The sequence below is a fragment of the Anomalospiza imberbis genome, chromosome 21 (assembly GCF_031753505.1).
Source record: "Anomalospiza imberbis isolate Cuckoo-Finch-1a 21T00152 chromosome 21, ASM3175350v1, whole genome shotgun sequence".
Lineage (NCBI taxonomy): Eukaryota > Metazoa > Chordata > Aves > Passeriformes > Viduidae > Anomalospiza > Anomalospiza imberbis.
Window position 1 is genome coordinate 3,639,513 of NC_089701.1, and position 25,254 is coordinate 3,664,766.

Below are 25,254 nucleotides of genomic sequence, written 5' to 3' on the forward strand. Positions count from 1 at the left end.
CTGTTCTTTGACTGGAGCCACTGGGAACTGCAGCAGGGGGGTCAGATGGTGCCTTTCCTCGCCGTGTTTGCTCTCTGGCATCCAGCTGACAGCTCCAGCCAGCCCGGGAGGCTGCGAGTCCCTCTGGCCCCAGCTGGGCTGTTTGTTCTCTGCTGGGCACCGAGCCGGGGAAGAAAGCAGCGTTTTCCTCCCTATTTTGAATTTCTCCGCTCTGCCAGACTTTTTGTCTTGCCTGGGAAGCAGCAGAGCCACGAGAAGGGGGACAAGGAGGTAAGTCTCTCTTTTCTGTTCGCTCAGGCTGGCTCCGCTCGCCTCCAAGTGCTGGTTAATATTTTTTGCAGCAGGGGCCAAGGGGACGGAAGAGGAGGAGGAGGAGGAGAGCATCAGAGGAAGGCAGGGGCCCCACCATATCCCGGCAGGCAGAGGCAGCCCGGAGAGAGCCTTGCTGGTGAGTGGTGCCTGGTGGGAATGTGCCGTGGGCTGTCACAGGGATTCCAAGGGGAGTCTGAAGCTTGGGGGGACACTGGGGGGACAATGGGGGGACGGTGGGTGCGCTGGTGGCCGCGTGGCAGCAAGCAGGGGGTCTCAGGGGGCTGGTCCCCAGGGCACACCCTGGTCATGGCCTGTGCCTTGTATAGGGGGGTCTGTGTTGGCCCCACTACAGCCCTCGTGTGCACCCTAAATCTTGTTCCAGGAGCGAATCCCGAGCCGTGTCCTCAGCCAGGACCTGCACAGGGCTTCAGTGTCCACAGGCAGGACCTGTCCCCGTTTCTCCCCCAGCTGCCATTGCCCCACCCTCTGATCCAGAGCAAACCTGGCACCTTCTCTGTGGCCAAACAGCTCCTGAATTCCAGTGGGGAAAAAAAAAAAAAAAAAAAAAAAAAAAAAAAAAAAAAAAAAAAAAAAAGTGTTTTTTGGGGCATGATCGTGCCCTGGGAATTCCCCAGCCCCTTTTTTTAAGGGAGGGTGTTTGGGAGCTGCACACACGCACAACTGGGATCCCTTCTCCCTGCTGGAAAGGCAACCCCAGCTGCTGGAAAAGGATCCCAGGATGTGCCCCAGGGCTCGCTCAACCTCTGTACAGCACCCAGAGACCCTAATTCCTGGTTAAAAACACGTGTTTTGGGCAGTCGGGGGGGTGTGTACGAGACAAGACTGAAAGCACTGTCGGGTCAGAATGAGTGTTTTCATCCCATGTGTTTCTATGCCTGCGACTCTTCCACACAGAAAAGCTGAATGACAGAACACCAACACCTGGGTACAGCTCACTGAGACGTTCGACTCTGCTAATTGTCACTCAGGGACCACAGTTAGTGTGTGGTGTTTCATAATATCCCTTCAGATGCACATTTTAAAAAGACAGAGCCACAGTTTCAAGCTTTCACCTTGTCATTTTGGCAATAGCTGATTTTAGTATCTGTCTCGGTGAGGTGAGCCGAGGGGCAGCCAGGGACCCAGCGAGGTGTTTTGGGATGTGCAGGTGGCGATGTCCTGCATGAGCCGTGCCTGGCGGGTCCCCCGCCGCCTGCCAGCCCCCTGGAGAAGCCCCCGGCCCTTCAGCAGCACCTCGGGCCCCACGGCCAAGAAGAGCGTCCCGTACCAGAAGACGCTGCAGGAGGAGGGTCCCGGGAGCGGCGAGCCCAGCCGGCCCCCGCCGGCCTCGGCACAGGTGGTGGTGGTGGGCGGGGGCAGCCTGGGCTGCCAGACCACCTATCACCTGGCCAAAATGGGGCTCAGCGGCGTGCTGCTGCTCGAGAGGGACCGCCTGACCTCGGGCACCACCTGGCACACGGCGGGTGAGTGCCGGGCACGGCTTGGCTGCTGCCCGAGGTGGGCGCAGGGATGCTCGCGGTTTGGGATGTGCTGTGTCCGCATGTGCTGGCGAGTTTTGGCTGTAAATGCTGAGAGTTTCTGCTTTTCCTTCTGCCAGGATATTTTTTAAACGTCCCCTAAATTTCCTTTTTCCCCCTCCCCTCCAAGATTTATGTGGCGGCAGGAAAAGAAAACACTTTATTTGCACAGTTTCCACCTCCTTTTTGAAGCCACTTTTCTATGGCAGGGCGGCAGAGCTATATAATTTTGGGGTTTTTTTCACACTTTTGTGGCTCATCCACTCCATAACCCCTTTCCCCCATTCATTTAACGCCCAAAGAGAACAAAACCCGATGGTTCTGTAGCATTCCCACAAATCCACGAGATGGAGCACGAGCCCCGCAGGGTGACACACGGGGACACGCGGGGACCCCCCCCCTGCATCCCGCTCGGGGTGATGGGGAGGTGACAGCGCATCTGTCGCACCCTGTGCGTGTCTCCCGCAGGTCTCCTGTGGCAGCTGCGTCCCAGCGATGTGGAAGTGGAGCTGCTGGCGCACACGAGGGATGTGGTCAGCCGGGATCTGCCGGCCGAGACGGGGCTGCACACGGGCTGGGTGGAGAACGGGGGGCTCTTCATCGCCTCCAACAAGCAGCGCCTGGATGAGTACAAAAGGCTCATGTCGGTAGGGATGCACCCCCGGCAGGGTGGGCTGCAGGAGTGGGGGGGTTTTGTTGTGGAGCCCCCAAGTCTCTGAATGTCCCATCCCTCACTGCCTTCCCACCTGGACAGCAGGTCCCTTCCAGGGCAGCCTCCTGACTTGCATGAGGCAGCCAAAATCCGTCAAACTCCTCCAAAGTTGACAAAATTAAATCCAGCTTCGGATTTTTGACCGTTTAAATAGTGGTAGCATCGTTTCCCCCATTCTGCAGCATCATTTTCCCAGCTGCACAGGCAGCTTGAATTCAAAACCAGGCTCATAGTCCCTGAAATCTGAGCATCGCCCCGTGCTGGATTTAGGGTTTGGGAGATAAACATGTCCTGGGATTCTCCTCCTCCTCCTCCTTCAGCAGCAAGTGGTGAACAAAGCTTTTGTTCCTTACCTGAGCTCCCGGGTTTCCTGTCCCTTGGCAGCTGGGGAAGGTGTACGGTGTGGAGTCCCACGTGCTGAGCCCATCCCAGACCAAGGACCTGTACCCTCTGATGAACACTGATGACCTGTATGGCACCCTGTACGTCCCCAAGGATGGCACCATGGACCCTGCTGGCACCTGCTCAACTCTGGCCAGAGCAGCAACTGCCAGAGGCGCTACGGTAGTTCTTAATTAGGAATTTACTCATTAATGCCTCTTGGTTTCATCCTCTGCCTTCCTCACCTTCTGCTTTCCCACCAGGGCAGAGCTGCTCCTGCAGCTGGTTGTTCCCAGGAAGGGTGTTGTGCTCTTGGTTGGGTGACAGTGACAAATCTGGCAGGAGCCGTGAGATCCAGGGAAAATAGAGGGTGGAAAAAAGACCTTTAGGAGCAACACAAGGCACTCAGAACGCTGCTTAGGTTCACTTTTCCCAGATTTGGGGGCTGCATGTCAGGTGAGGCAGGTTGTCCCCCTGCCCTGGTGACCGTGCTGTGACTGGCCCCCTTCCTGTGCCACCAGATCATCGAGAACTGCCCGGTCACGGGCATCCAGGTGAGAACTGATGATTTTGGGGTGAAGAGGGTGCATGCAGTGGAGACAGCCCACGGGACCATCCAGACTCCCTGCGTGGTGAACTGTGCAGGTACGGGGGGCAGGGCACGGGGAAAGGGCTGGGACAGGGGCAGCGGCCACAACTCACGGGTGGCTTTTGCTCCTATGAGGACAAAAGTCTGCATCAGCCCTTGTGCCCTGCAGCTGTCTGGGGGTGTGGGGGATGGAGAGGAGCTCAGCACGGGGTTGTTGTCTCTGCAGGAGTGTGGGCACGGGCCCTGGGCCGGCTGGCAGGCGTGCACGTGCCGCTGGTGGCGATGCACCACGCCTACGTGGTGACCGAGCGCATCGAGGGCATCCAGGTCAGTCCTGCGCAGCTGCAGCTCGGCTCCTCTGCTCTGGGGGACAGGGCTGGAGAGGCAGAAAGACCCCTGCCCCTTCCAGGGACCCCCAGACCTGTGTGGCCTCCTCATTCCTGCCATGTCAGGCTCTGCTCTCAGGGGAGTGCACACCCTCAGCAGGGCTGTCAGACCACCTTGAACAGAGTCAAATTTAATATTTAACAAGGTTACAACTGGCAGGATATTGTTTTTTTTTCCTTAAGATCTCTGTGTTTGATGTGTGATAGCAGCGTTCATAAAGATCCCAGACCTTTCTGAGCAAGCCCCAGTCCTGGCAGGCAGAGGTGTAGCTCTCCAAGCATTGCTAGACTGCCCCTATAAATCTGTTCCTGCCATCTGCCTGCGGAGAATTGCTTGGGAGTTGAAAGAGCCTTCATCCTCTCAGGCCCTGGTGCACTGAGGGTGACACATTAATTAGTTCCCATCCTGCCGACCCAGTCTGTGCCTGACCTTTCAGCACGAGGTGCCTCGTTGTACAAAGTGCCGTGGTCCATGATTACATTTCTGTCCCAGCGACTCCACCGTGCCGTACGCAGCAAGAAAGACTGCAGAGGAGAGGCTGCAGCTCGCAGACCTCGGTGCCTCCTGTTCAATCCACTTCATTCCACTTGTCAACACTGGTTGCAGCAGGCCCTACACCGATTCTTCAGTGTTATCTAAATGTTTCCCCATCCATTATTCACAAGAACAAATCCCTCATTCTTCGTGCACCGCTGCCTGCGCGTCGAGCTGCTGCATCCTCCTGCAGAGGCGGGTGGCAGAGGAGTGATGATTCCTGAGCTAGGATCAACCACAGGGGCTGCTCCCCGTCCCCAGGGCACCCCTGGGTGCTGCTCAGGTGTCTGTGTAAGCTGCTCTGCTCATGGTTTGGCCAGGTTAGACGGAGCTGAGCTGGGCGCTTTCCTCTTGGGGTGCCCAGATTTCGGTGCTGAGGGAGCACCCACGGAGCTACTTTGTGTCCCATCCTTGACAGGTCACTGCTGCAGGTGCCCACCTTGTGCCCCAGACCTTGCTGGGTGCCACTGGGGTGTCCCCATGGCCTCCTCTGACCCCTGCACTCCCCCCCTCCATGTTTCAGAATATGCCAAACGTTCGTGATCACGACGCCTCGGTCTATCTCCGTCTCCAAGGCGATGCCCTTTCCGTGGGTGGATATGAGTCAAACCCCATCTTCTGGGAGGAGGTGAGTGGAACTGGGAGGTTTTCCGGGGGAACGAGGCAGGTTTCCAGGGAAGCCACCTCGGAGGAGTGCACAGCCCCCGCATTCTGCAAGGCACCAACCTCTGGTGGCTGGTGGGGAAAGCAGGGGGAGCATCTTCCCTTTGGGGCTGTCTGTGGCACAGATATGCAGTGCAGAGGCAACAGGAGAGCCAGAAGCTGCTGTGCCCATCCCTCTATCCTTAATTCAGACTTCAGGTTTGTCTGGGTTGTTCAAGAAAACCCCAAAATCCCAGAGATTCAATGCAGCCTCGAATTTTCTTCTCCAAGGCCGCCAGAGATGAGGTGGTCTCACACAATCAGCCATCCTCTGTTCTGTGTCCTGATTCTTGTTTCTCGTCTTTAGGTATCTCAAAAATTTGCTTTTGGCCTCTTTGACCTGGACTGGGATGTTTTCATGCAACATATTGAAGGTGCTGTCAACAGAGTGCCAGTTCTGGAGAAAACGGGAATTAAATCCACTGTTTGTGGGCCAGGTAACGTGGCTGTGGTGACCACTGTGGTGACACTGTGGTGGCTGGGTTTTTCTGAAGATCTTGCTGGAGGAAAAGGGAAACTTTATAACCTGGGGAGAAGAAAAACTCTCTGAATGCAGAGAAAGTGCTGCTGGTCTGGCTGCAGTGGTGGCATCTTCCAAGGGGTGGCATTCCAGACCTAGCCTGGGTGGAGGAATAGAATCATACATTCAGAGACTCACAGAATGGTTTGGCTTGGAAGGGATCTTCAAAGATTATCTAATTCCAGCTCCACTGCCGTGGGCAGGGACACCTTTCACCATCCCAGGCTACTCCAAGCCCTGTCCAACCTTGCCTTGAACACCTCCAGGGATGGGGCAGCCACAGCTTCTCTGGGCAGCCTGTGCCAGGGCCTCCCCACCCTTGTAAATAACTTCTATCTTAGAATTTCTTATAATCTTATGGATTTCTTATCATCTCACTTGTCCCTCTTTCAGTTTAAAGCCATTTCCCTGGGGAGCTGACTTCCTTGGTTTAGTCTGGTAGTGAATGGATCTCCAGCTGATGTTGTGGCCACTGGACTGGAAAATTCAGGGGCAGATGTTTTTAAGCAGTGGCTGTTATTTTACCAAGTGTTATCTTCTATAATTAATTTTACGACTTGCTCCTGGTCTAATGACGTTAGATTTACCCACATTTACATCCCTGGTGTGGCGTTAAAGCCATCCCTGCAGTGGCAGCTGGAGGAGGTGCCAGACATTGAGCCCAAGCCTTGCACACTTGGTTTGGCCTTAAAATCCACTATACACTAAGAAATCAACTATAATAAAAGCCCTTTTTGCTGAGGCACTTAAAGGGAAACTCTTTGGGTTGTATGAGGGGAAAGCAGGGCAGGTCTCGTGCCCTGCAGCAGATCAAACATGACTTGTACGAGGTGAGACCTTGGCCCTGGGTCCAGCAGTTTGATTGCACTGCAATGTGAGCAGAGCAGAACTGGCTGCTGGTAGATAAATGTCTCCTCTCTCTCGTACAATAATGTCATTTCCCAAGGCTCAGCTCCTCTCCTTTTCTCCTTCTTGATTGAAACCAGCAGCCTGTGGCAGCTGAGTCGTGCTGGGCTGAAGCAAATGGCGAAGGCTTTGTCCCCTCTGCTGTGGTCGCTGTGCCAAGGTCCCTGGAGCCCTCACCACCCATCCCAGGGCAAAGTGCTGGCAGGGGAGGTGCTTTGGCTGTTGCTCCATTAACTCCCTGAGGTTGTAGCCTGGAATATCTGTATAGGGATATTGGCATGTGAGGAGCTGCTCTGGTGACAGTGGAAATATTCTGACTCTGCTCCTGCCTTCTCTGGAGCAGTGGGATCTGGGGAAACAAACTGGGCATTGCTAAGTGGGGAAAGACCCCACTGAACTCGGTTTTCCCTCTCTCCTTTTACATGGATGGATGGATGGAGCACCATCAAACAGGGAGGAGGATTGCACATCTCTGTCAGGGGCTTTGCTGTCCTCCCTGGTGAGGATTTGTAGAGGGATTTCCGTGGCTGATGGCCCAGTGGAATAGCACTGGCTGCAGGAGACATCATGGGCACAGGAGAGACATCCCTAGCCCTCCCTCAGCTGAACCAAGTGGCTCAAAGTCATGGAATTTCCCAGCAGGAATTGACAAAGGTGGAATACACCGTAAGGAAATAGGGCCCAGATGTTAAAATGGCAACAAACAGAACAGTGCAGCCTCCTTGACTGGGGGATTGGGAAGGAAAAAAGAGCCCTGACAGTGCCTCGTGCACTTTCTCTTGGGGAATTCATTTTTAGTCTAACTCCAAAAACCTGTGCTGGGCAGTGCTTGGTGGTGGTCCAGGTCTGGCCCCACTGACCTCTCTGGGAGCAGGACAAGGTCAGCACGGGAGGCTGCAGGGAACCCGTTTGTAAAGTGTGTGACGTGTCCCCAGAGTGTGTGATGCCCCCTGTCCTGGCCTCGCTGGCACATCCCTTCTCTGTTTTCCAGAGTCATTCACAGCTGACCACAAACCACTCATGGGAGAAGCTCCCGAAGTCCGAGGGTTCTTCCTTGGCTGTGGCTTCAACAGCGCCGGTAAGAGAGACCTGAGAGGGTCACACCCTGCTGGCATGGGATCCCAGGGGGATCCTGGCATTCCACAGCCCTGCTTGGCCTCCTGGCCCCGTCTGCATCCTGCCCTGTTCCCCAGGGATGATGCTGGGAGGTGGCTGCGGCAGGGAATTGGCTCACTGGATCATCCACGGCCGGCCGGAGAAGGACATGTACGGCTACGACATCAGGCAAGTCAGCCCGACTGCCCCAGCTGCCTCCATGGGCATCCCTCATCCCTGCTGGTCCTTGGGGAGGCTTCCAAGGCAGGGCTGGCATCAGGAGTGGGTGTCCAGGCAGCGTGTGTGTCCCTCCAAGGAGCTGGAATCAATTACAAGCATTAAAATGAATGCACACGTGGGGTTTCTCTCATTTGCCTCATTCCACTCCCACACAAACAGCTTCCATCAGGCACAAGGAGATCGTGGTGGTGGGGAAGGACGGGGTAATTATGTTTGGGTTTTGTTGTTCAATTAGTACCGTGCCTAATCCTCTAAGTTAATAATCAGGGGATGATTTCAACAGCACAAAGATTAGCTTGGACCCCTCCTGCAGCACTGCCCGGGCTGGGAGTTGTGACCGTGCAGATGTTGGCTCAGTAATTGCTTTTGACTTGCTTGATTGTCTTTGATCGGGTTTGGGCTTTCTTACAGGGCTGCAGTGACAGCAACCACCTTGTCAGGGACAAAGCTTTGAAAATCTCACGTTGCTTTAGTGGCCAAGCTGGTAAATGCCACGTTGGCTTGGGCTGTGGGAGTGAGGGGCCTGCAGAGATGAGGGAGATGCCTCCAGCTGCCCCCTTCCACCAGCTGGGCTCGGGATGGGGATGGAGAAATTCCAGGCTGGGCACTGGGTTGGCACCAGCACAGCCCCCCGACCCCCAGGGAACCCAGCCCTGCTCAGAGCAGCCAGGGGCCTTCCACCCAAACATCTCCCATGTCCCATGTGCCCTGTCATCAAGCTGTCAGTCCCATTCCTTCCTTTTGGTGACAATTACCAAGCTCCTCTTTAAATAACTCCCTTTTCCACACATTTCAATATTTATCCTCTCAGAACATTTGCTTGTAAATATTTCATCTGGCAGCTGTTGCCCGCTTGCTGCTGTCAAAAATTCAGCTCGTTGGTGAAGGGGCTGAGGCTGATGGGGCAACCAGGGGTGCTGGTGACATGCCATGTGTCACCTTCTGCCAGCAGAAGAGGCAGCTGCTCTCACAGCTCTTGGGGAGCATCACTTGTATTCCTTGCAGGGCTCAGCCCCATGCCCTGCCTCTCCTCTGCACCTAGTCAGCCGGGAGGGAAGCTGAAAGTATCATTTTAAAAGTCCCTAGAAATGGCATTTTGTCTTTCATCCCCTGCCTGGCTCCCTTTCTGCAGCCCTGGGAAAGGTGCCACTTGTGCCCAAGGCTGCTCCCCGTGAGTTACAGGTCTCTGGGATTAATAACCTGACCGTGGGCTGAGCTGGCACATTCCTTCAAGGAGATTTTCTGTTTGGAAGATGAAAATAATTCAAATGAATTGAAGATATTTTGGGTTTTATTTATATTTCAGCCTGGGGAGAATTGGGTGAGAAATATAAGGAATGTCCAGGGCTCATTCCCTCATCAGGGCTGTGTTTAAACCTGGGTGTGCCCTGAGGCTGGTCCCATGTTGAAGTGGGGCAGGATTAACCTCAAGTTTCATTTTTTTTCCTATTTCCCCTCCTCAGCAGGGCTGTCTTCTGCTCTGGGGTGGGGCTGGGAGCTCAGTGGGGGCTGCAGCTCCGATGCTCAGCACCGTGGCATGGCCAGCACCGAGCCCTGCTTGGTTCCTCTGCTCCTACCCACGAAACTGGAGCAGGAATTGCAATTTTACACCAGCAGCTGCATCCACACCTGTGGGTCTGGTCAAGAAGGCCATGAGCTGGTGGGCTCATCCAGCTGTTGCCATCTCCTTGCCTTCCAGGAGGTTTCACCACTCCCTGACCGACAACAACCGCTGGATCCGGGAGCGCAGCCACGAGTCCTACGCCAAGAACTATTCCGTCGTCTTCCCTCACGACGAGCCCCTGGCAGGGCGCAACGTGAGGAAGGACCCCCTGCACGAGGTGGGGACACGGCCTGGGCTGGCTCTCACAGCAGCAAAAAAGAGCTCACAAGGAGTGGCTGCAGCTGTATCCTTCCCCAAAAAGCCTCTGTGCTGCCATCCGTCCATCCTGGGGAGATCCCTGCCCGATCCCAGAGCTCACTGAGTGGATTTCTGGGGCCATGGGGGGTTTAAGGGTAGAGAGCCTGAGCATTCCCATGATATTTAACTCAGCAGATGTGGATTGAGGACCTGGTGATGATCACTGAGCAGGGGAAAAGGGGAGAGGAGAACTCCGAGGCTGAGTCCATCCCAGGGGCAGCTGAGAGGGCTGAGGGTGCTGAATGCTCACAGGAATCTCCTTCCCCCGCTCACAATTTAGCAGCAGTTTGTCTCCAAAAACAAGATCTCTCAATGTGGAGTGGGGCACAAGGAGGGGTGTGGGAAGAGGGATGTGCCTCTGTGGAGGTGGTTTTGCCAGCACTCCCTAAGTGGTTTTGCTCCCTGCAGCCACCAGCCAGGACTCCCTCCTGTTCCAGCCCCTTCTTCACACAAATATCCATAGGTGAACACTCTCAAGATGCAGCACTTGAGAGAAAAACCCAACTCCCAGCATTTTTCTGTGCCAGCAGCTCAGAACCCCCCAGGATCCCTCAAGACACTCAGCTTGACTCAGCACCAGAGCCTCATCCCACTGCCAGCCCCAGCCCCAGCCCTGGCAAAGCCACATTTCCCAAGCCCATTCCTGCTTCTCTCTGATTGACATCACACCATTCCTCTTCCAACTGGAGGGCAGAGGCTCAAGCAGTAAAACAGACACCCTTGCCCACCGGCCCCCGGTATTTGGTTGACAGCTCAGTTGTTTTCTGTCACTGAGGATGCAATTTATTTTTTAATAGCACGTCTAATAAGCGATGCCCACTTGACTGACAGGCTGCTATTTATCCATGTAGCTCCAGAACATGTGCTGTGTTTTATAAATAGGCACTGAATGATTTCTGAGATGTTCAACAAAATCTATTCTTTTCCGAACTGAGGCTCCAAACAAAAATGTCTTAATGGATCCCTAATTAATTGCGTGCAGAGAGGTTTTCCTGAGAGTACAGAGGAGGAATGAGAAGGTTGCTGTATAAATATTAGATGTTGTTACATAATTACTCTGTAAACATGGTGGGGAATCTTGCTCTCTGCATGTAGCATCTTTTGGTCAGTAATTTGGGCACCCTAGGGCAGGTTTTGGTGGGGTGCACGGCTGGGCTGTGGCTCTCTGCCCCTTGACCACCCTTGAGGAAAATATCCTGCCTGAGGGGGACAAAAATCAGGCAATTCTTAGGTTTGACACTGTTTTACAAGACAAACTGCAGGGCTGATTTTGGCTTTAGATAGCCAAACCAAGGAGTCACAAGTCCGATCTTGAGCCCACATGTGCACCCGAGGAGGGCAGCCTGAGTGCTGCTCAAAAAGCTGTGAAAGGGCTTTTTTTAAAAAAAGCTGTTCCCATTTCTTCTGTGTAGGAGCTGCTGCGACAGGGCTGTGTTTTCCAGGAGAGGCACGGCTGGGAGAGACCTGGCTGGTTCAGCCCTGGGGGAGCAGCCCCGGTAAGAACACCTGGGGTTTTGGGGGGTCTTCGGCCTGGAGAGACCAGCTGTGGTAGGACCCATCACCATGAGCAGGGATGGGTGGGGATCCATCACTGAGGGCAAGGATGTTGGGGTGGGGACCCCTCACCATGACAGGGATGTTGGGATGGGGATCCATCACTGAGGGCAGGGATGTTGGGATGGGGATCCATCACTGAGGGCAGGGATGTTGGGGTGGGGATCCATCACTGAGGGCAGGGATGTTGGGATGGGGATCCATCATTGTGGGCAGGGATGTTGGGATGGGGATCCATCACTGAGGACAGGGATGTTGGGATGGGGATCCATCACTGAGGGTAGGGATGTTGGGATGGGGATCCATCAGCATGGGCAGGGATGTTGGGATGGGGATCCATCACTGTGACAAGGGATACTCTGGTAGGACCCATCCCATGGGCTGGGATGTTGGAGGGAGGCTCCATCCCCATGGACAGGGATTTTGGGGTGAGAACCCATCCCTGTGGTGATCAGGGATGCCAGGGTGGGGACCCACCACCAAAGCCATTTCTCCAGGAGCGGGGTGAATATGACAAGGAGTCTTTTGGTTTCAGCCTCACATCCTCTTCCTCCCTGTCCCACCTCTCCCCCAGGTCCTGGATTACGATTACTACGGTGCCTACGGCCGCGAGCGCCACAGGGACTACACCTACAACCGCCTGCTGGGCGACGAGTACACCTTCGACTTCCCCCCTCACCACGACATCGTGAGTGGGGCTGACAGCCCCTCCTGCCCTGCCAAAACTCCCGGGGACCTGGGGGACTTGGAGGCAGCAGAACCTGTGCCCCAAAGCTGCTTTGGGGCGAGTTGGTGATGCTGGGATGGAGGGGAAGCTCTGAAACAGAGAAAAATGTCCCAAAAATATGAGGAGAAATGTGTAGCCCGTGTTCCGAAACCTCAGGGGAGAATTATACTGCTGCTTTCCTAAAGTGTTGAGAGCAGCTTGGGGGAAAAAATCCATTTTGATAAAATTTGGGTGTTATTAATGATAACTGTCACTGAGTTAGCGAGGTGAGGAATGGGATCAAGCACTGGGGATGGCCTGTCAGGCTGGCTCCAGCAAATACCTGATTCTTTCAGGAGCATTTTGAAGCCCTTAAAGGCACCAGGCGAGTGTCCTGGTATAATTTCCTGTTGCATAAATGGTTTAATTTGTGTTTCCCTTTGTGGGCTGAGAGCATGGCTCAACCTCAGCACCGTGTTTGCTTTAATTGCAGATCAAGAAGGAATGTTTAACGTGCAGGAATGCCCTGGCTCTCTTTGACATGTCTTATTTTGGGAAATTCTACCTGGTTGGACCTGAAGCTACGAAAGCAGCTGACTGGCTGTTCAGTGCTGATGTTAGCAAAGCTCCAGGTACAGCCTCAGCTCCTCGTTTTGCTGGGGAAATCTAGCCCCAAAACAACCCATAGGAGCCCAGATTGGCTTTTCCTCTCGGTGTTGCCCTTGCAGAGGGTTTGGGAAGAGGCTGCTCTCCCTGTCCTCACCACAGTCTGGGTTCTGCCTCGTTCACACAGGGGCTCAGTGCTCTGAGCTCAGGATAAAGGAGGGAGGTTTCCCTCTGGCTCCAGCTGTGGCTCACATCTGGAGGTGCGATGGGTGCTGGAGTAAATCAAGCACAACCCTCGCCAGCTGTGGTTTGTTGTCCCCTTTTCCGAGGCTGGGAAGCAGCTTTGGGCATTTCCAAGGATGCAACCTCAGCTCCTCACAGAGGAAAAGGAAAAAAGCATCATTCCTTTCCCCCTGCTGGTGCTGGGACACCCAGGGTCGCTCAGGGCAAAGCCAGGATCGGTGATTTAATGATGAGGACACCTTTTCCTGCTGCCCAGCTCCCCGTGCCCCGCGGCTCCGTGCCAGGCTGGCTGATGGGCAGCGGTGCCCGTGTCCCCGCAGGCTCCACCGTGTACACCTGCATGCTGAACCAGCAGGGCGGCGTGGAGAGCGACCTGACGGTCAGCAGGATCAGCCCCGGGGCCCCGGGCTCCCCCCTGGCCCCCGCTTTTGAAGGTAAAACCCGGGGATGCTGGAGGGGGGAGCTCTGGCTGTGTTCACCCCCCCATAGTTGGATTCCCAGGTTTTCCCACTGCCTTTTCAGCCGTGTCAATGCACACAGAGACTTTTCCAGTCCTGGGCAGGTTTGTTCCAGCACCTCCTCCCTCCCTGCCACGCTGGAGGGGCTGCAGGCACAGGGCTGATTGCATTTTCCTAATGGCAGCCACCTGGCTTTTTCCACCTCTATCCTTCGGTGCCTGTAACCCGATTATGGCCCCTGTCCCCGGGCTCATCGCCGTTATTGGGTTTGTTCAGCCCCGGCTGGCGGCTCTGACCTCTGTCCGAGCCCTTATCAGCTGCAATTAAGGGGGACTGAAAGGCGGCAGAGCAGCCCTGGGGGCAGAAATGGCATTAGGAGCTGCGGAGGAGGATGCTGGGCTCGGCTCTGGCCAGGCACAGGGTGTGCACTGGGTGGCCACAGAGCCCTGTCCCCACGCTGTGTCACCTTCAGGTGTGCCGTGGGGCAATCTCACCAGGCTGTGTCACCGTCAGGTGTGCCATGGGACAATCCCACCACACTGTCACTGTCAGGTGTGCCACGGGGCAATCTCACCACACTGTCACTGTCAGGTGTGCCACGGGGCAATCTCACCAGGCTGTGTCACTGTCAGGTGTGCCACGGGGCAATCTCACCAGGCTGTGTCACTGTCAGGTGTGCCACGGGGCAATCTCACCAGGCTGTGTCACCTTCAGGTGTGCCACGGGGCAATCTCACCAGGCTGTGTCACTCTCAGGTGTGCCACGGGGCAATCTCACCAGGCTGTCACTGTCAGGTGTGCCACGGGGCAATCTCACCACCCTGTGTCACCTTCAGGTGTGCCACGGGGCGATCTCACCACCCTGTGTCACCGTGAGGTGTGCCACGGGGCAGTCTCACCAGTGTCACCTTCAGGTGTGCCACGGGGCAATCTCACCAGGCTGTGTCACCTTCAGGTGTGCCACGGGGCAATCTCACCACACTGTCACCGTCAGATGTGCCATGGGGCAATCTCACCAAACTGTCACCTTCAGGTGTGCCACGGAGCAACCTCACCAGGCTGTGTCACTGTCAGGTGTGCCACGGGGCAATCTCACCAGGCTGTGTCACCGTCAGGTGTGCCACGGGGCAATCTCACCACACTGTGTCACCGTCAGGTGTGCCACGGGGCAATCTCACCAGTGTCACCTTCAGGTGTGCCACGGGGCAATCTCACCAGGCTGTGTCACCTTCAGGTGTGCCACGGGGCAATCTCACCAGGCTGTGTCACCTTCAGGTGTGCCATGAGGCAATCTCACCACACTGTCACTGTCAGGTGTGCCACGGGGCAATCTCACCAGGCTGTGTCACTGTCAGGTGTGCCACGGGGCAATCTCACCAGGCTGTGTCACCTTCAGGTGTGCCACAGGGCAATCTCACCAGGCTGTGTCACTGTCAGGTGTGCCACGGAGCAGTCTCAGCAGCATGAGGTGCCGGTGATTTTTCCCTCCCTTGTGGGAGAATCCTTTTTCCCTCCTGTCTGGGACACTGGCACGGGAAGCACGGTGGGAAGTGGCTGGCAGAGCTGCAGGCTTTGTCGGGCACTGGAGGTGTTTAATCACAGCAAAGTCTATTTTTCCAATTACAGTGGGTGGCTGCACTTATTATCATTATGACAGAATACCAGAGAGCAATTTCGTAGTGGCAGGAAAGACAGAGGGAAGATTGATTACATATTAATCAGCTCTCAAACACCATCCCTGGGGATTTTTCCACCCAGGATCACTGAGGAGGTGATATTCTTCCTTGCATACGGTACAATTCCGTGTAGGAATGATGCTGTAGTGGTTATGGGCTGGTCACTGTAGCATTCCCTGCTCCCACCTGTAGCTCACAGCTCCCTCCACACCTGAGGGTCTGTTCTGTACTGGGACAAAAGTGCAGATGCTTTTGCTGTTGTTCTCAAGGAGTTTTTTTCCTGTGATGCTCACACACACTTCCACTGTTAATGGTTATTTGGTTTTCACTTTGCTGAGCCCCACAAAAAGCAGAGCCCCAAAGCCTTCCCTAACCCCACAGCTCTTTAACCCCACTTTTATTGGCAGTCCCCAGCCAGGGCTGTGCAAGCTGCAGAGGCTCAGGGCTGCACTTCAGGCTCTGCAGAGCAGAACCAGCCCAGCCCTCTGAGCCCTGAAAGGCTGCCCGGGGCTGTGTTCCAGGGGATGGCTACTACCTGGCTATCGGCGGGGCTGTGGCTCAGCACAACTGGTCCCACATCACCACCGTGCTGCAGGACATGAAATTCCAGTGCAAACTCCTCGACTGCTCGGAGGAGCTGGGCATGATGAGCATCCAGGGCCCTCTGAGGTGAGCAGTGTGGGGCCCTCCCTGCAACCTGACCGTGGAGGGGTGGAGGGAGGGATGCAGGGGTGGAAAGAGGGATGGAGCGGTGGAAGAAGGGATGCAGGGGTGGAGGGATGGAGGGAAGGCTGCAGGGATGGAGGGAGGGGTGGAGGGGTGGAAGAAGGGATGGAGGGGTGGAGGGAGGGGAATGTAGGGAGGGAGGGAGGGATGCAGGGGTGGAAGGAGGGATGCAGGGATGGAGGGAGGGATAGAGGGATGCAGGAATGGAAGGAGAGATGGAGGGATGCAGGGGTGGAGGGAGGGATGCAGGGATGGAAGGAGGGATGGAGGGATGCAGGGGTGGAGGGAGGGATGCAGGGATGGAAGGAGGGATGGAGGGTTGGAAGGAGGGATGGAGGGATGCAGGGATGGAGGGAGGGATGCAGGGGTGGAGGGAGGGGAATGTAGGGAGGGAGGGAGGGATGCAGGGATGGAAGGAGGGATGCAGGGATAGCAGGAGGGATGGAGGGATGCAGGGATGGAGGGAGGGAGGGATGCAGGGATGGAAGGAGGGATGGAGGGATGCAGGGATGGAGGGAGGGATGCAGGGGTGGAGGGAGGGATGCAGGGATGGAATGAGGGATGCAGGGTTGGAGGGAGAGATGGAGGGAGGGATGCAGGGGTGGAGAGAGGGATGCAGGGATGGAGGGAGGGATACAGGGATGGAGGGAGGGATGCAGGGATGGAAGGAGGGATGCAGGGCTGGAAGGAAGGATGGAGGGAGGGATGCAGGGATAGAAGGAGGGGATGGAGGGAGGGAAGCAGGGATGGAAGGAGGGATGGAGGGAGGTTTGTCTCAGGTGCAGGTCCCCATGCTGGGCAGGGGTGGGTGTGAGCCCCACGACACCGAGTGCTGATGTGGCTGGGGTATGACTCCACTTCCCATGGAACTGAAATTTCTTTTGAGGCTCTCACAGCATTGCACATCAGCCACTTCAGCTGCTCTTTGGAGTGAGAAGTCTGTCTTGCCAGCAAGATGAGGGAGCAAGTTTTGGGGATAACCCTCAGGGCAGGCTGGCAGCTGAGTGCCCTCACTGTGCCCACTTTGCTGTCTGCCCACAGCCGTGCTGTCCTCCAGGAAGTGCTCGACACCGACCTCAGCAACGAGGCGTTCCCCTTCTCCACACACAAAATCACCACGGCTGCAGGATGCCAGGTAGGAAGGGGCCACTCTTCGAGCTGCCCAGGGAGCTCTGGGCTCTGTGCACCCACCAGCCAAGCACAGAATCCCAGACTGGTTTGGGTTGGAAGGGACCTGAAAGATCATCTTGTTCCACCCCCCTGCCATGGGCAGGGACACCTTCCACTGTCCCAGGTTGCTCCAAGCCTCATCCAGCCTGGCCTGGAACACTTCCAGGGATCCACGGGCAGCCACAGCTGCTCTGGGCACCCTGTTCCCTCTCTCTCTGTTAGGAATGTGTCTGCCGCTTTGTTGCAGAGAGGTTTTGTTGTGGTTTTTGTAGGAAAGGCCAAAACCCAGAGTGAGAAAAGGGTGTTTTCCTCCCTGACTGCCTGGCAGGTGCCATCCTGCTCTCCCAGCCCTCCCAGTGGTGTCACACCACTGAGCCTGGGGAAGGGACAGGCTGACTCATGGCTTTGCAGTGATGCCAGAGGAACAAGAGACATCTCCATGGATTAGGGCGAGCACCAGTGATGAGATCTACCTGACACTCCAGACACTTTCCATTTCCCCCTCCTCATAAAAAAAACAGGGACAATTTAATGCAAAGCTTGTCAGACACTGGCAGTAGGGACTGGGCAGCCTGGGAGCTGCAGTTTGATCACAGCAGAAGCCTGACAGCCCTAAGCTGCCTGTACAGGCACAGATCATCCTGCTTCTGCCCAGGCTTCAGGGCTCATGACCTGAAGCTGTTGATTGAGCTTTAACAGCCCGAATTGAAGAGATGGTGACCATGGAGTGTCATTTTGCTCAAAGGAGAAAACCTGCTGCTGCCAGCTTTGGGTATCAGGGAAAAGCTTTAGCAAGGTTTCTTGGAGAAACTCTGGTTTCTCAGTGATGTTTATCCCGCGTGAAATATTCCTGTGGTTGCAAAAACACTTTGAAGAGAGGGTGGAATTTGTACCTGCTCCTTTCTGTGGGAAGGCCATGATCCCAGAGCACCCCTCTTCTGCTGGATGAGCTGGCTGGGAGGAGAGACCGTGCCCAGGACTCGCTCTGGCTCTCGGGCTGGAGCCTGGTGGGGGATGAAGGAGGTGAAGGTGAAGCAGTAAATCTCATAAAAGGCAGCAGGAGAGCCAGGAGCTGCAGCAGGCTGGATGTTAAGGAAATTGGGTTAAGCCACGTGCGGCCACTTTTCATTCAGAATTAAAATGGCTTTAATTCGACTGCAGCTGCCTGCTGAAGAGATTGCTGCTAAATCAAATTAGAGCCTCTTGATTTGTGAGCAACAGCCTGGCCAGGCCTTAAGGTGGTTTAACCAAGGTACAGATCTTGCCCAAGTCAGATTAATCTCCAAGCCACTGCCACCAATGCACCTTGGGCTTTGGGTGCCCAACAGCTCAACCCACAGCGAGCTCAGTGTCCCTTGGAAGGTCTGGGGGATTTCAAAGCCAATCCACGGGTGCAGGTTGTCCAAAGTGCTGGATTTTAGTCTCCATTAATCCTCCCCACACCCTCCCCTGTCAGCCTGTAGCAGACTGATATCATCTTGTAATAATCTGCTTATGCCCTAAGAAAGGTGTAGAAATGTTCCTGTCTCCACGGGTGTGATGAGTTTATTTGCATTTCACTTCAAGTTTGTTATAAATAATCTGGTCCTTCAAGGAAGATTGAGCTGGCAGGAGTTTTGTGGATTCTTTGGAGTGTAAATTCCCTGATGGACAGAGAAAAACTCTCCTGCCTGAGGGGTGTGGGCCCTGCTGCCAGGGCCACCCTTCAGGAGGTCTCCTTTGTCCCACTGGACAATGAGCACCAGGGACCCCATCCCACGCTGGAATTAGAGTGGGAGGATTTCTCAGGGCAGCAGGCTGAAGCCTTTGCTGATATTAGCACCTTCCAGGGGGATTAAACTGAACCCAGCATCTTGAAAAAGTTATCACCGAGATTTTCCTGCATTAACTCAGTAGTTGAACAAAATTAGCTGGAGTCAAAGGAGAGTTCCAGCAGAGTTAATGACTCTGGAAATTATGGATTGGTTTGTGAGTTTATGTATAGAGTCCCTCATTGTATGGAACAGCAGAGAAAGGTCCCCCTTTGAATCTCACTGCTGGAGACAGGGGAAAATTCAGGTTTTCATTTTCTATGCTACCTAGAACGCTTTTGAATTGCTGCACAAAAACCCAGGAATGGATGTTATTTCACAGCTCCAGCTGGAAGAGCTGTTCCTATGGGAATCCAGCAGAGCTGCTGAGTCCAGCCCTTAGCATTCCCCTCCGTGGTGGGATGTGAATCCTGCCTGGGGTTCACACACATGGGGGCAACCCCCGTCCCTCCCTGTGCTGAGCTGATCCCTGGCACCCCCGTTTTCCAGGGTTACCTGTTTTCTGTGGGGCACTGCTCTTGCTGGGATGCTCGTTCCCCTGGAGCACTGGTGCTTTGAGAGGAAGTTTCTCCCAGGAGTAACTTGCTCTTGATTGTAAAGAGCACTTTAGCTGCAGTCACAGACGGGGTTAATGAGCCGGGAAGTTGCCTGTCAATCCCCTGAGCATCTCCTGCCGCAATGAAGATGGAAGCTGGCTTGCAGCAGCCTCTTCTCAGGCTGTTCCCTAATTAGATGACACCTTTGTGTAGAGGAAAAGGCTTCTCTGAGCCTCTGGTGCCCGTGCTCCTGGGGAAGGGAGTGCCAACCTTTGTGCCTGGCCAGGGACCAGGGCAGGGCTGGCTCCTGGCATGGCTCCTCAGGAGGAGCCTCAAAATAAATTCCCCATCCTAAGTGTTCCTTCCTTCTCCCCACTCCTATTGCAGAGGTTAAGGCTTCTTACAAGCTGCTTTAAACTCTGCTCGAGGATGTGATTTTGGTGCTAGGGGAAGCAGGAGTGGATCTGGGCTCTCAGCTGTGCCCCCTGGCCATGCTGGCAGCACAGAGCCCAGGCAGCCCTTGGGCACTTCTGCCTGCTCTGGGCAGCAGCTGCTGGTGTCTGCATTTGTCCCCGAGATTAGAGAGCACAGCTGGCACCGGCTCTGCTTGGAGCAAGAGCTCAGCAAATGGCAAAATGCAGCTTCTGCCTCAAGCACAGCCAGAGCCAGCATGGCCAGGCCAGCCCGAGGCCACCAGAACCAGCCTGGAAGCGTGTTCTGAGTGGGAACAGCTTTGTTAACAGGACAGATCACAACCCAGAGCGGAACTCTGGAGTTAATCTCTCTCCCAAAGCCAGCTCTGTGTCTGCAGTGGATGTGTACCCAAAGGGATGAACCAGAGGGGTTTTGTGGGGGAGGAAGTGGAGAAACGCAATGGGATGAATCAGAGGGAAAGGCAGCTCAGACTCAAGGGCTGTCTCCAGGGAAGGTGCCTGAGTTGGGCCGCTCCCAGCTGGCCTGGGAAGCTTTGGGAATGGAGACTGTTTCAGAGGGACAGCAGGAGGGTGCCTGGGTGAGAAGCTGGTGGAACACAGGCAGGGCAGGCTGTTCCTTGGGACTGCAGCCAGGCTCCATCCCTGGGAATGAGGCTTCTCTGGAGAAGCACCGAGTCCCCTGTGCTGATCTGCTCATTCCTCCTTGGAGCTTCTTGCATTTGGTGTCGAGCTAATGTGACAGCACAGCTTTGGGACACAACCTCCATGGGGAACCCTGAGCATTTCCTGGTGAGAGAGGGACATGGGTCAGGACACTGGGCTCAGCCCCTGCCCAGGAGCTTTGGGGTCCAAGAAGGGAACATCCCTGGGGAAGGGACAACAGTGATGAAGTGCCCCAAAAGCAGGACAGTCCTGCTGGGGACCAGCTTCCCTGTCTCAGTGGATCAGCAGAGGGAGACAAAAGCTCGGCTGGAGCATCACATCTCACCCCCAGCCCTGGAGTCCATAGCCAGAGGATGCTGCAGCAGCCACCTCTGCCCATGGGCACTGATGGTAGCCAGGTTTGAGGTGCCAGGCTTAGAAATTCACTCTGAGCCTGTCTTTGTGCAAGAAAGGAGAGCACAGAACTGCCTTCCACCACAAGGCTCCCAGGCAAAGCTGGCTTTTCCCCTGACATGGGAGCCTGCACGGCCCAGCTCCACACCATGGGGATGTTTGCCCTCTTGCCTTTGCAGGTGCGGGCCATGAGGTTGTCGTTCGTGGGCGAGATGGGCTGGGAGCTGCACGTGCCCAGGGCTGACTGTGTGAAGGTTTATCGGGCGGTGATGCAGGCAGGAGCCCGGCACGGCATCGCCAACGCCGGCTACAGAGCCATCGACAGCCTCAGCATCGAGAAAGGTCCTCGTTCTCCTCTCAGCTGCACTCTCTGCTTTTCCTCCGGGGGGAAACCAGGGCAAAGAGCTTTTCCTCAGCTTCAGCGTGGGTCAGTGTGACCGGAGGTGTCTCAGAACGCTGAGAACTCCCCTGTGTGGGCTCCTCTCCAGGGTGTTTTATCCAAGTGAACAGCCAGCGGGTGTCCAGGGGGCAGGGGGGGTGTTCTGTCCTGCTGCTGCGACAGGGTCAGTGGGTGACCCGTGCTTGCTCCCTGCAGGGTACAGGCACTGGCACGCAGACCTGCGCCCCGATGACACCCCGCTAGAAGCAGGGTTGGCCTTCACCTGCAAGCTCAAGTCCAGCATCCCCTTCCTGGGCCGGGAGGCTGTGGAGGCTCAGAAAGCCAAGGGCATCTTCCGCCGCCTCGTGTGCTTTACCACACAGGAGTGAGTACCACAGAGGAGTGAGTACCACAGAGGAGGGAGTGAGTACCACACAGGAGTGAGTACCACTGCTGGCTCTGCTCCCTGCTGCAGCTCCCAGCCCAGGAGCACCCCTGGGGCAGCACCTCCACCAAGCCCACCTGTGGGTTTTCCTGACTTTTACAGAGATGGGGTGACTGAGAGGTGTTGTAAAGGATTTTATTCTATTATCAGTGTTGATGAAGGGTGAGATACAGAGATGTAAAGCTCAGTGCCATTTCATCAGAAGCTAACCTGTTTCTTGGTTACAATACTTTATAAATGTTTTTCAGCCTATTAGCTTTTGCTACACAATGCTGTTATTACTCCTAACACCAATCACCTATATTTGTACCCCACATGGTCCTGCTACCATGCATCTTTCACAGTTCTAATTCTCTAAAATATCTGGTCTTTTTGCAAGGCCATATTTTGAAACTTGTTGAACCTTGTTTCTAGTTCAGTGTCTCTCTCAGCAATGTTATCCTTACAATTCTTTACAAATCCATTTCTCGCACCCACCCAGCCCTTTGCACACACACACACACACACAGGTGCCACACCTGGATGTATGTGAGGCTCAGCTGTTTCCCATGCTCTAATTCCATCTCTAATTGAAATCCCACCTCAAATTCCCAGTTGGATGTTCAGTGGGAGCTGCAGGCGGTGTGAGGGTTGATCTTGGTTTTGCAAACTGGGCTGGAGGGACTTTGGGTTCAGCACGGAGAGGTGAATGAGCCCGTGGGCAGTGGGAGCCCTGGCACGTGGGCTGGCCTGGGGCAGAGCCAGAGCCCTCTGCCCCGTGGAGGGGCTGTGCCGTGGCAGCTCTGCCCTTGCCTTGCAGGAAGGTGCCCATGTTCGGCCTGGAGGCGGTCTGGAGGGACGGGAAGGTGGTCGGCCACATCCGCCGGGCAGATTTTGGATTTGCCATCGACAAAACCATCGCCTACGGCTACATCCGAGACCCTGCAGGGGGCCCGGTGAGTGCAGAGCCCCCGGGTGGCTGTGCCTCCTTCCCTGCGGTGGCACAAACCCACTGCTGTCACCTGGGCTGGGAGATGGGACAGCAGTTCCCTTCTGCTTCCCTGTGCAGGCTGGAGGGTGAGGGATGGGTGCCAAAGGTGGTGTCACTGTCACTGGGTGAGGAGCATGCACAGCTCAAGCGCTGCCTCGGGTGGTAATTGCAACCAAATATTTAATTGCAGTACCAAATTCACGTGTGTTGTAGGGAGCGGTGGCCAGTAGGAGCAGGGCAAGATTTTAATTAACCCTGGGAGACTCCTGGATAATCAGTCAGATGCCCTCATTAAGCAGCGGGCTGTGGGGACAGAGGTTGGGGTGACATCCCCAGGGACCTTTTCTGTGCCAACCAAGAGCTCTGTGTGTGTGCTGTGATTCCTGCTCTTGCTTGCCTTGGCTTTTCATCCTGCATCCCTGCAAGAGTCCCAGGGCAGGTGGCTCTGTGGGCTAGTTGCCCCTGGGAACACCCTTTTCTCCCAGTGATGAATATTTCTCCTTTTCCTTTTCCTTTTCCATTTCCTTTTCCTTTTCCTTTCCCTCTTCGTCTTCGTTTCCCTCTCCCTTCTCCTTTTTCCTCTCCCTTTTCCTTTTCCTCTCCCCTTTCCCTTTTTCCTCTCCATTCTTTTCCCCTTTCCTTTTCCCTTTTTTCCTCTCATCACATACCTCCAACAGGGAAAAAAAAGAAACCTAAAATTTTCGAACACTGCATTTTTTTTTTAAACAGGGTGCTTTTAACAATTCTCTTCCTCCTTTCCCCACATCCTCTCGGGGTGGCAGAGCCGGGTTTTCTGCAGAGAGCAGATGTGTGGGGTGGCTGGGAGGTTGCCCAGGGATGGAGCTGGGATGCTGGCACCCTACAGGGGTTTTCCCATGGCTCTGCCTCGCAGGTTTCCCTGGATTTTGTGAAGAGTGGCAGCTACGAGCTGGAGCGGATGGGAGTGACCTTCCCGGCCCGAGCTCACACCAAATCCCCGTTTGACCCCGACAACAAACGTGTGAAGGGCTTTTACTGAGGGCTGCCGAGAGGGCAGAGGAGCTGCCGGCTGAACTCCCGGCCCCACGAGCCCCTGCTGGCTCCGGGCTCAGCTGCAGGAGCCGGGCAAACTCCTGGAACTCACCAAGTCGGTGTGGGTCGAATTAGAGGGGAGAGGAGGAAGAGATTCCAAGAAGTGCAAAGACTCTGCTGCTCTGTTTCCCAAGTGAAGCGGTGCCACTGCAGCAATAATTCTTTTCCATGGGTTAATTGGCCTGCAAACGGTGATTGGTCTCACTGCGTATGAAGTGATTTCAATTTTTGACTTTGCTGGAAACTCTTTCCCCCCAAATGTAGTTTCACGCTGCCTGGAAATGTATTTTTTTTAAACTAGCTCTGCTGTTAATACAGCTGGAACCTCCAAACCTGCCATCCCTCTGGTTCCTTGCTGTGTCTGTCCCCACTCCCATGGGTGTCACCTCATCCTGGCTGTGTCCTGGGGACTCTGCTGGGGTGGGGGCCGTGGAGGGAAGGGGCAAGAGTGCGGGAACATTGCCCAGGCTCATGCCGTGGGTTCCCCTCTGCCAGGGCTGTTTGTGTGTCATAATCATGGAATCATGGAGCAGCTTGGCTTGGAAGGGACCTCAAAGCCCATCTCATTCCATGGGTTCCATGGGCAGGGACACCTTCCCCTGACCCAGTTGCTCCAATCCCCACCCAGTCTGGCCTTGGACACTTCCAGGGATGGGGCAGCCACCATTTTTCCGGGCTGCTCCTGGCACAGGCTGTGGTGTAAGGTGGCCAGCGGGAACACTGGCCCCACAGCTGCCCTCGGCCCCATCTGCTGGCAACTCCCTGGTCCCTTGTGGCATCTCCCAAAGGTCACCTTGGAGGTGGCTCCTTTTAGCTCCCAACAGAGAGAGGGGGTGCTGGCAGAGGCTGAGCCGTGAGCTCCAACCCCTGCAGCCTCTGGCAGCTCAGAGCCAGCCCTGGGGGCAGCAGGGAGGGCAGCAGGGAGGGTTTGCCCTCACACGCACGCAGTCTGTACTGAAGGGAAGGATCAGCAACTCCCCATCACCATCCCTTGCTCTGGTCCCCTCCCGGGCTCTCTGCTGAAGCTTTCACCCGCCTGAAGAAATAATCTCACTCCCTGCTCTTCCCTTTTTCTCCCTTGACTAGGTTTGCTTGGGTCCTACCCTCTTTAGAGCTGATTTCAATTCCTTCCCCTCGTGCCACAAGCGCCACGGGCAAGAGCGTGAACTCTGAAATGCTTTGGTTTTACTGAAAACATTAAGAAACAAGATTGAGATGAATTTTTCTGTTGAGTAGGAGGTGGCTGCCCTGCCTCTGGCAGGCACAGGACAGGGGGAGGGGGTGGCTGTGGCTCTGTTCTGAGGGAAGGAGCATGCTGCCTCCCTGCCAAGCCAGGCATCCACTCTGTGCCTAGAAGATCAGGTTTTGCTTTAAAAAGGCTTTTCTGGTGTGCACTGCTCTGACCTGAGGTTTCTCTTACACCCAAGGTGGCTGGGAAGGAAATTTGGGGGCCACTTGGCCTGGATCCCATCTGTCCCAGGGCAGGGCACCAAGCTGGGAAGGACATGGACTCTCCTGAAGCACCTCCTTCCTCTCTTCTTTCCTGAATGTTCTCCATTCAGAGCTCAACAGCAAAA

General features: G+C 55.3%; 1 protein-coding gene across 2 annotated transcripts; it reads left to right on the forward strand.

Moving 5' to 3' along the window:
• SARDH (sarcosine dehydrogenase) lies at positions 1 to 24,009 on the forward strand. Of its 2 annotated transcripts, none has more exons than XM_068211108.1 (22): positions 1 to 270; positions 342 to 448; positions 1,481 to 1,796; positions 2,319 to 2,497; positions 2,947 to 3,126; positions 3,465 to 3,588; positions 3,759 to 3,859; positions 4,977 to 5,081; positions 5,463 to 5,592; positions 7,573 to 7,659; positions 7,775 to 7,865; positions 9,616 to 9,757; positions 11,250 to 11,333; positions 11,966 to 12,079; positions 12,591 to 12,729; positions 13,267 to 13,380; positions 15,601 to 15,748; positions 16,847 to 16,940; positions 20,992 to 21,154; positions 21,408 to 21,576; positions 22,436 to 22,571; positions 23,499 to 24,009. In XM_068211108.1, the coding sequence occupies exons 3-22, from the start codon at positions 1,487 to 1,489 to the stop codon at positions 23,622 to 23,624; spliced, it is 2,736 nt and encodes a 911-aa protein (XP_068067209.1). In that variant the 5' UTR covers positions 1 to 270; positions 342 to 448; positions 1,481 to 1,486; the 3' UTR covers positions 23,625 to 24,009. The 2 variants fall into 2 exon arrangements, with proteins under 2 accessions (XP_068067209.1, XP_068067210.1); XM_068211109.1 differs by having other exon boundaries at positions 345 to 448.
• The last annotated feature ends 1,245 nt before the right edge of the window (positions 24,010 to 25,254 follow it).